This window comes from Palaemon carinicauda, chromosome 16 (assembly GCF_036898095.1).
Source record: "Palaemon carinicauda isolate YSFRI2023 chromosome 16, ASM3689809v2, whole genome shotgun sequence".
Lineage (NCBI taxonomy): Eukaryota > Metazoa > Arthropoda > Malacostraca > Decapoda > Palaemonidae > Palaemon > Palaemon carinicauda.
This window is the reverse complement of record NC_090740.1, coordinates 29,261,725-29,273,266: the sequence shown is the minus strand read 5'-3', so window position 1 is coordinate 29,273,266 and position 11,542 is coordinate 29,261,725. Positions and strand designations below refer to the sequence as shown.

General features: G+C 34.4%; 1 protein-coding gene across 1 annotated transcript; it reads left to right on the top strand.

Annotated features, from left to right (window-relative positions):
* Nucleotides 1–227: 227 nt before the first annotated feature.
* On the top strand, nt 228–548 carry LOC137655175 (uncharacterized). The gene has a single exon (XM_068389057.1). The coding sequence runs from the start codon at nt 228–230 to the stop codon at nt 546–548; it is 321 nt and encodes a 106-aa protein (XP_068245158.1).
* Nucleotides 549–11,542: the final 10,994 nt, after the last annotated feature.

The following is an 11,542-nucleotide window of genomic DNA, read 5'->3' as shown; positions in this document are numbered from 1 at the left end:
CATAACATTCTTTGATTTTGGGTTTTGTCATTATTTTGGTGATATCTGTTGAGAGGGTACGAATAAAACCAATAAAAAAAATTCACATAGCTTCTAGCTCACTGGAAAATACACATATAAAACCAACACATACGTTGTATATATTCTTTACAATTAAATAATAATAATTTTTATTTCCTTATTTCTAGAAACTTCTACTGATCGCAACGGTGGCCTCCATCGTAGTCATGTGCTCTGCAGGAGGTCACAAAGGAGGATTTGGAGGCGGTGGATTCGGTGGAGGAGGCTTTGGAGGTGGATCCTTCGGTGGTGGCCACGGAGGTGGCTTTGGTGGTGGATCTTTCGGGGGCCAGTCCTATGGAGGTGGTGGATTTGGAGGTGGCCACGGAGGAGGCTTCGGAGGTAGATCCTTCGGTGGTGGCCACGGAGGTGGCTTTGGAGGAGGATCCTTCGGAGGACATGGAGGAGGCTTTGGAGGTGGATCATTTGGAGGACAGGGCGGATCCTTTGGGGGAGGATTCTCTAATGGTGGTGGATATGGAAAATAGGTTTATTTGAATCATCGAAAATTATATATGATAAATTGAAACAAACTTTTTCTTTATTCCTTATAAAACGATTAATTAAAGCGCTAAATTAACGATGAATACTTAATGCAGAAGTTAATACGATAAACTTTCTCACACTCGATAGTGACATACTTAAGGAAAATGATCCAATAACTCCTAGAAAATAGTTAGATTTCAATAGAAAATATTCACCTTTTTATAGCAGAAAGAAAAGGAATTGTCTGTAATTGATCAATAAATTTAGACAAATTTCTCTTGAAAAATATTTCCAATAACAAAATCTAATAACAAAACTAACTTCCCATGCGTATTCCACTTATGTCTCATATATATATATATATATATATATATATATATATATATATATATATATATATATATATATATATATATGTATATATATATATATATATATATATATGTATATATATATATATATATATATATATATATATATATATATATATATATATATATACATATACATATATATATATGTATATATATATATATGTATACATATATATAAATGTATATATATATATATATATATATGTGTGTGTGTGTGTGTGTGTGTGTGTGTTATATGCGTGGCCTAATTTCGACGTATTTTAGTTTGCATAGTTGAAATTGGTTCCACAAGTAACCAAAATTGAATAAAAGTTTGGTGTTCATATTTGTGCAATAGATTCATTAGCTGTATTTTTCCCTTTTAATACAATTCTATGGACTACATTAAGTATACAATAATGTAAATATCCTGATATGTATAATAGATTCAAGTTAATATATAATTATTTCTATTGTAATTTTTAATGTAGAATTTGTGGTCAATAAAGATCTATCTATCTATCTATCTATCTATCTATGATAGATCACACATAAAGTTCAGAAGGCAATTCAAATAAAGGCAAGTAAATCAAGCAGGATTTTAGTAATCAATTCCCTAGGAGCCTGGCAAAGACAAAATGTTACTGTATAACAAGAAAATAACAATCGACCTTAGGGAGCTGGATGTTTGCTAGGTATAGGTCTACATAAAGATGATTAAGGTTGTGGTGGCCAATGTGGTAACGTCCCTGACTGCTGAATGCCAAACTGGGGTTCGAGTCTCACTCAAACACGTTATTTTCTTTGGTCGCTGCAACCTCCCCATCCTTGTGAGCTAATAATGGAGGGTTGGGGGAGCCTATAGGTCTGCCTGTTGAGTCATCAGCAGCCATTGCCTGGCCCTTCATGGTCCTATCTAGGGTAGAGAGGGGCCTTGGGACCTGATCATATGTATATATGATCAGTCTCTATGACATTGTCCTGCTTGATAGGGCAATGTCACTGTCCCTTGCCTCTGCCATTCTTGAGTGGCCTTTAAGCCTTTAAATAAGACATGAAGAAGGAAATTTAGTAAAGAATCAGGACAAGGAATTAAGAAGCATCTGGGTTATCTTAAATCGCAATTGAATTCGTTCTACACAAAATTAACTTCTTCATATTTGTGTAATACTTTTTGTATAAATTCAAACAAAAGCTATTCTCGTAATAACTTTCCAGAATATAAAATCATGAGTCTGATTTCGCTTTCTGTCATAATTTCAAAATTAGATTTTCATTTTCGAGCACATTGTATCTTTTAGAAAAATCTTTCCTGGTATATATTGAAGCCGAGTTCTTATTCGATTTCTGGCATAGATATATATCATAGCTAGAGAATCACTTAATTGTTTTTTTTTTTTATTTCTTGTTGTGAAGCTTATTACTTGTTATTTTTTTTAAGTCGTTTTCACTTTGACACCATAAGGTGAGAGGATATGTAACGGCTCCTCACTTATCCTTACCCTTAGGGGTTTAGGCTGGGTAAAGTCTACTGGGGGTGCAGATATCTATGGTTAACTTCGGATACGTCCCTGATTATACACGATATCTTCGGATAGTCGTTCCGGAGGCTAGAACCCCGTGATACCTGACGGTAATTCTCCTGTAAAGGCGGGATTCCACCGAGGCAACACAGGCAACATGTAGCATGCAACTTGACTAGCTTTCAACAAATATGTTGAATGCGGCTTTCAACAAGGGGACATGTTGCCGGCGACAAGGCAACATCATTGTTGCTTGTAGCATGCTACATGCTATGTTGCCTTTTGAATGCCACAAAACCTTTTCCACCAATTCAACAAAAACTAAGACAGTTGGCAACACGATGTCTCTGCAGACGGTCGCTGCTGCTGCATATCTACAGTAGTGCTGTGCAATGTTCGTAAAAAATAAAAGAAAGCACCGGTGGTGGAAGAGAGAACTATTTATGGGGAGTAGCACTGCTCAAAATAATTTTTACTTTGTTTGATACCCTCATGTGATCTCTATGTCTTCGTGTAGTTATTTATATGGTTTTGAACTTGTTCAAATATTATTACGCAATTAGTTATTTCTATTCTATATCTTTCATATATCCCATTTAATTCAAAATCTTCTATTTTTTTTAAATCTTAACAATCCATACATTTTCTTTTTTATGCTCGCTTATTATAAAATTCATACGCCACTCATTTTCTTTTTATTTGTGCATTTTTATTTTACCAAATAAGGAATTTAATTTTTCATTTCATGAATTAGCTATTCTTTTATTATCAATATTATTTCAGACATACTGTAACAACGTAGGGTTGTAGTTAGAAATAATTATGGGTTTGAGATATATATTGAAACATTTCATAATTTAACGTTATCACTTTAAACTAGACAAGAGGTAAAGAGAATTCAAAATATTTTTCGTGTTGTCTCCCTGACCATCAATTTTTTTTATGTTTATTCATTGGTTTTGGTTCCCCCCCCCCCAACGGAATTGTGGTTGTGGGGGAAGAGTTAAACAATAGATTTTACCTAAACATACTTTTTCATCCACGAATGAAGAATGATTTTATGAACGCTATTCTTTCGGCTTTTATAAACGTTATCCTTTCTGTTAGAATTTATCTCTCTCTCTCTCTCTCTCTCTCTCTCTCTCTCTCTCTCTCTCTCTCTCTCTCTCTCTCTCTCTCTCTATATATATATATATATATATATATATATAAAGTTCACAGTATATATATATACCATAATACTGCAACTACAACAACAAATGCATCGATGGTGGTCGACTTCAGTTTGATTGCTCACAGCACACCAGCCTAGTATGCAAGTTTTCTATACTCTTCTATGAATTCTACGGTTTTTTCTTGTGGCCAATTCATCTTGTTGCCTTTCAACACGGAATCCTTCCCGCGACTGGTGGGAAGGCGTTCAGCACTAGGCAACAGGCTAAATCTTGTCGCATGCGTCAGGCAACACGGCAAGACGTTGCCACCTGTCGCATGCCACACAGTCGCATGCTACCTGTTGCCTTCTGTTGAACTGGTTGAAACACACTTAGCCCATGCGACAATGTAGCATGCCACATGTTGCCAGAATGTTGCCTCGGTGGAATCCCGCCTTAATATCACTCGCAGAAATATTATACAGTAGGAAGCTGCCGAAGGGAATTTCCATCAGGACGACATGGCTCGAGCCCAAAAATAGATTTTTCCTACGTCAAAATCCGTTTTATGGCTGTTTTGATATAAAAAAGGAGACACGTATCAATACAAGTCTTAAAATCCTTTCCATTTTTAATTTCATCAACTGTAGTTAATGTGAATTTCACATAGTTCAGTGCTATTACATTCATATCCCCAGCTGTTCTTCTTCCAAATTACCATATATGGGAAAATTACATTCAGTATTCATGTCGGATGACATGTCTACATAGTTTCAAATAATCACAGTAATATCTTAAATTCCAGGTTGTGGAATGATTTTCCTAATCGGTTATTTGAATCAATTGAACTTCAAAAGTTCAAACTTGCAGAAAAATTTTTTTATGTTGAACAGGCTGACATAAGTCTTCTTTATAGTTCATGTATGAAATATCTGTTTTGATGTTGTTACTGTTTTTAAAATATCTTATCTTAATTGTTCATTATTTCTTAGATCGTTTATTTATTTCCTTATTTCCTTTCCTCACTGTTTTATTTTTCCCTGCTGGAGCCCTTGGGCTTATAGTATCATGCTTTTCCAACTAGGGTTGTAGCTTAGCTAATAATAATAATAATAATAGTAATAATAATAATAATAATAATAATAATAATATAGATAAAAAAGTAATCAATTAAGAGGCTATGACAACTCAAAACCATATTTTGGCCAAGTAACGATTAATGGTTTTAAGCTCATTCGGACATACCTTACATAAAAATACTTCTTGGTGGTTCATTTTCGCATGTCTTAGCGAAGGCTGTTGACTCCTTTTTGCTAATAAATCAACATATAAAGATTATTTCATTTTGGCGGGCCTCCCTTCGAAGCGCTCGACTACGATAAAAGATTAATCATGAGCATTGTCTGAGCTTTTATCATTTTGAGTAATTAATATAACTGAGAAATGAGTGATATGATATATAAAGCGTTTCTATACTATAATTCATTATAAGGTATTCAAATAGGGCTGATTATAATATTCGTCGAATTGACCTTTGGCTCTTTAAGGTAATTGAAGGAGCAAACAACTAATTCCTAACAGTTTACCTGAATGGTGTGTTCCTATTGGCTAAGACCGAATGGTATGTTCCTATTGGCTAAGACCGAATGGTATGTTCCTATTGGCTAAGTCGATCAAGAAGAAATGCCCTAAATTTTCCTAAAAACTAGATATTTCCAGATTTTTACTGTGAAAAAGGCTTCACTAAGTCCATCTATTGGTATCTTTAAGAACAAGGGAAAATTCAGGCAATTAACATAAAGACTATTGTACTTTTTTATTTAAAAATACATTAAAAATCAATCATACGCATATATGATAATAAATGATTCAATATAAAATATTCATTTACAATGAAAATGCTTTGATAAGAAGTATATCTACAGAAATAAGAAATACTATAAGGAATTTCTCGACTACAGTTCTGGCAAAAGTAAACGGGTAGAGCAAGTGTATCCAGAATTGCCGATAAGTTAATGTGAAAAGAACACTTTATAAATGAAACATAAATAGTAATTTTGATCACATATTAATGAAAATGTATGCATAAATCATATTATCTTATCGCAATACTGAATTTTACATGATCAAATAATTTCATGCGATTCGTCTCTTTTCATAACCGAAAGGTTGGCAGCGCTTATTCCACTTTGGAGAAGCGGGGATGGGGGGGTTTAAACATTAGATTCTTTTAACTTTTTATAACAGCAAAATTTCAAAATAAATTTTTGTTATTCTATGTCAAGTTCATATAAATATAGATATTTTTTCTTTATTTAAAGGTATGAGTACAGTTCATTGGTAAAGGCTATGAAGAGAACATGTAATTATTCACAAACTCTTTAATCTAAAAGAAATATCAGCAGACAACAAAATGTCACTAAGGATTTTATCAGGATCTTCATTGTGGATTGACTACCAATATTGTATTTCCTTTATCTACTTGTGGGCCTAAATCGATTTTAAATGACAGTAGTGTAGTATAGAGTTTGGAATGCTAAGTCGCTATAAAGATAAAATTTGTAAAGAAAGGAACAAGAATAGCCAACAACATTGTAAACAGAGTTTTGATTATACAAGCTGTTGTTAACATTATCATAAGTAAGATTAAAGTAGAATCATACTTCAATTACATTCTGGTTTTCAAATTGAAAAAAAGTATTGTAAGAGTTACTATCTTATCTTTCTTTACATATCTTCGATTTCTTAAGGTTGGCTATCCTGGGTGTAAGTCTCTCCTGCTTGAACGTAGCATTTGCCTTTTAATTTTGGCGAAGTAATGAGACTTAGGTCTCGTTATTTAGTGTATCAATGACAGATTTTTTTATTATAAAGATATATTCAAAATTCTAACAAAAAAGTACAACTATTAATCGGTGAAAGAAGTAGGATGACATTCAATTAAAAAACTATTGTCTATTGCCTCCTATAAAACAATAAAAATAGAATCCAGAAAAAAAATATATTTCATAATTATGTCAATACATTAATATTCTTTAAATAACAAAGCTCAATCGTGAATTATTTTGAGGTTTATCTAAAAGTTTAAAGGAATTGTATACCTCAGTTTTGGTGCTACTGATGAGGGTAGAGACTAGAGTGTATGCTGAAGGGGTTCCGCCCTGAACAAAATAAACATATTAAATGATTTGCGTCATCATAAACAGTCAATTTGTAATTATCCAAACACAAAATCTCCTTTAATTAAGATAAAGGAATTTGATCATACAAGAGATACTTTCCTGCCACATATTTACAAAAGTTCAATTATTGCTGTATTCCTTGGGGACCGTGAGAAATTTGAGAGTTCTATAAAAAAGGAACCACTTACAACATTTGAAAATAAGAATGTAAGATGGAACATACTCAGGATGTCAGAATCTTTTACATCGGGCTGGCTGGGACGTCTTCTCGTTATGGCTTCCAGAAAAGATCTGGACCTAGAATCTCTTTTTTTTTTTTTTTTTTTTTTTTTACTCAGTCTAGTGCTTCTAACCATATGTAGTGGAGATGGCATGATGGTAACGATATAAAGAGTACTCTTTTTGACCTACTGATATAGAAAGTTCAAAACCATTCTGTACCCAGCACAGCTGATGTTTGTATCGTTGATGGGAACTTCTTTCTCTATAACCTTCCTCCCAATTTGCCGCCAACATATGGAGGACTACCAGCTGATGATCTACAGCAAGCTGCAAAGCAACCAACTTAAGTGATTGATATTGTTTTTGATGTAAACCCCTCTCCGTCAATCAAGGAGAATGAAAGAAATCGTAGAGTTTGGGATGAAAAGGAGGTTCAGGTGTATGCCATCACTAGAGCAAACAGCGTCGTTCCAGTGATATCAAACACCTGATGAAGGCAAGGTCATTCAAAGTAAGGTTTCGAAAATTTCTGGAAACTGATTGGAAATCGTCCTATTATCCCTATAACATTGAAAAGAAGCAGATATACCTCTCCTTCCTTGTTTCATGTTTCCACTATTACGTCAGTAATGGCTTATGTTTGAGAGAAATTATTGAGAATCTGGCAACTAATCATGAGGAAGAAGATACACTAAAAGAACCTCTCACTATGTCAAAATATGAAGAAAGATATTCTAAGAACATCGTAGGCTGAAGATCAGACAAGAACATTGCAGTAATTCTCTTTATCACAGTTTGGATATGAAGGCTACCATATGGACGGATGCCAGGTCTTCATCAAAGAATAACAAACGGTACCTGAATATCACTTCCATTTCCAACACAGTCGGATGTCCAATATGCGAAGCACACCTAGAATTTCATGCCTTCTCGGTTTGTGACTACACCTCTGAGTTCCATTCCAAATGTTAGACACTTCAGCTCAGTGGAATTTTTCATTAATGTCTACTGGACAGCTATCAGAAATCATAAAAAAAAGCTTTGAAAACCTTTTAGCAATGTATGAAGGAAAGGGAAAATCATAATCCTCTTTGAATGGGTATTGCTACAAGGTTCTTGAGAGAGTATATGGACCAAAGGACAAATACAAGAATGCTCTCGAAAAATATTGAAAGGCATTGATGGTAGCATACTTCCTCCATTTGAACAAGAATTGTCCCAACACATCAAGCGAGCTTCATTTGTAGTAAAAACGTGAGCCACTGATAATGATCCAGATATTTCAAACAATGGTTTCATATAGTGCGATTTATATATGAATGTTTATATGCATATATATGTGTGTGTGTTTGTGTATGTTTGCGTGTGTATGTGTTTATTGCAATGTTAATATTTCAATTATATTTTAGTTTTAGGTCTTAAGGTGTGTGTAATGTAAGTGCGCTGAATGAAGCAAGTAAAGATCCCTCGGAGTGGCTTCGTAAAACCTTCAAAATTCAATTAATGGAAATTCAATTAAGGTTTTTTAATATGTATTAAATTCTATTTAATTTGGCATTCAAATTGCTAGTTTAGGTACTAGTTTAAAAACTATGAAAAATACCGATTCATTAAACAATTTATTGATAAGCAAATACAAGAGAAAAACCTAAAGCTTAGTTCCAATAACACTGTGATATGATGATTAGTTTAGCAGAATTAAAATTCAGTAAGCTTTCATATAGTTGAAATAGATAAAATCTTGGTGAAATCTTTAGTTTTCACAAATTCTTCCTTTTCACAAATTTAGTACAACGTGGATAATATTACGCAAAAAGTTACTAACTGGAATTCAGTTACCTTTCTCTTACGCGTCATTTTCAATTCAACATTAAATTCCTTTTATCACAGATTTGACAATATTAAAGATTTCTGTAACAGGTTCGAGATGTTGTTTTCATCTGCCATACTTGATTCCCTAGTTGTATGTTTTCATTACATGTAGGTAAAAAGTTATTCTTTTTAAAAGATATCCTCATTTGCTAGCTTTCTTATCCACATTTCCCTATTTGCATTTTAACATTAACTGATTAATGGAAGATCAAATCGTAACAGCATTTCGTCAGCCTCAGAAGACAAGAAAAAGAAACCTGCCAGAAATATCAATAAAAACGTACTTGTATGTTACTGAAAATAGCATATAATTGCAGAGAGGAGGTAAGAGAAAAAGGGGCAATAAACGGACTTTGAGCGAAGCGAAAAATCTATTTTTGGGTGAGGTAGCCATGTCGTCCTGATGGAAAGTTGCCTCATCTCTGAATTTCTTCCAAACGATGTCGTTTGAAAGTCTTCGTGCTTATACTGGATGGAAGTCCTCGAGGGTCTTCTTCAAGCACTACGCGAAGCAATTACAAGAAATTAAATTTCATGTGGTGGCGGCGGGCAGTGTGATAAAACCCGCCGCTTGATTACTGCGAATAACAGTGCACTATTAGGGACTTATAGTGCAGGGTTAAAAGAATTTAACCCTGTTATAGTGAAGGGTGTACACGATAGACTCGTAAGACATATCGTGTTGAGTTTTGTGTTTAAGTGATAACACTATAGACTGTTCTCCCTACATAGGTGACATTAAGCATAATAAACTGACACAAGTGCCAGGCATTCTTATATGCACAGTGTTCCTAGTAACAACAGATTGTATAGCGAAACTTTATATTTCCCTTAGAGTGGCTAATGTTTTCCTTTTCAGGCAAACCCTATTTATCCTGTTATTACTGTTTATGCTTTTATGCAGAATTATTCAGCATACATTGTAATTGTTTACAACCATGATTTCTATTTTTGTAATAAACAATAGAACGAATATTTGCGTCTCTTTCGCCCCAAATATTTCTTTAAATGTATAAGTCAGAGCATCCTTGACTCTACTGATATTTCAGTCAATACCAGAACTAAGATTCATGGTGTTCCAGGCAAACAGGTAAGATCTTGTTGTACTAGACTGTTCATTTTACTGTTCAAGGTGTTCCTACACATATATAAACCTGTCCGTCTCTTCACGACAGACCCGGGAGGTACAGTAATCTGCCCAAACCAATCCCATCCTAGTACAGACTATGCTTTACGTATATGTTGACACTAATATACAAACTGTTTGCTAGATTGTCCCCTGAACTCACAATCCTCGGGTATTTTCCTCGAGTCTACCCAGACTCTTCCCTGTAGGGGGCAGGAAGCACTGACATATTTCATGATCAGCTGATTGATGTATAACGGTAACATTAAGTGTCTTTAGTTCTAAAGACCGAAGAGGAAAGATTTATCTCGAGATGAACGGCACCATTGGAAATCCACAGATACATTAATGCTCTGGTACACTTCCATCACGACGACATGGCCTGAGCCCAAAAAACGGATTTTGAGCGAAGCGAAAAATCTATTTTTGGGTGAGGTAGCCATGTCGTCCTGATGGACCCACCCTCTTTTTAATAAAAGGATAATGAATCCCTCCCTATGGTACTGTATCTGCAACACCTACAAAGCTACAAAGAATACATATTATTCAAGTTATTAGGGTTTTGAACAGCCAACCGTTGATCTGGTTCGTTTTCCTATATCATATCTGTGGCTGAATTGATGAAGTATTTCTCTGGTGTTTCAGTGATATGCACTTCAGATCACGGACGACGCTGTTCTTATTTACATAACTCCAGTCTCTCGGTAATGAGGGAATTAGTGTGTGTACTTAATAACGGTGAGGCAGAGACGGGGTAAAATATTAGGTAGGCCTATTGCTCAAGTAAATGTTTAACTGGGCTCCACGAGGCACTAGAAGAGTTGGAAGACCCAGGCTTACTTGGCTGAGGACTATGAAGCGTGAAGTAGGAGATGATGAATGGAGAAGTATTAATTTAAAAGCTTAAGATAGAGACGACTGACGAAATCTAACCGAGACCCTTTGTGTCAATAGGCGTTGGAGGAGATGATGATGATGATGATGATAATGAATGCTTAAGTGGTATTAACTGCAGCAGATCTACTTCATTCTTTATGTGAATGACAGGATACGGAATTAGTTTGGTTTTACAATGGCCTGCTTTTCATATCTCTTAGATAATTGTTTACCAAAACAATTATATTAATCTGGTATCTGCTTTGAGAAAATCCACATAAGTCCTATGATTAACTTATCAATTTATCATGCAGAATTAACAAATTTTATGCATTCCCTTTATCAACCAATATTTAACCAATATTTTTAAAAATTTCGATGATATTTTATCAAATTAGACATCAAATTTATCATTGTCAGTAAATATAACTTGAAAGACTCAGTTCACTTTCGGATGTGCAGATGTATAGAAGATAAATATTTCTTACAAAATGAATCACCCAACACTTGATAATGAGATAAATACTTAATAATATCTTCCTTGCTTCCTTCCCCCAATTTCCACACTGTCAAGGACCATTATTGTTGGAAAAAATTATCACTTAAATTAGCAAGTCTTTTTTTTGTATGTTGGAAGTATTGTAGATATTGAATATATCTCTCTCTCTCTCTCTCTCTCTCTCTCTCT

Excerpts from the sequence above, each read along its gene's own strand:
- LOC137655175 (XM_068389057.1), top strand. The coding sequence starts at position 228 with ATGTGCTCTGCAGGAGGTCACAAAGGAGGATTTGGAGGCGGTGGATTC.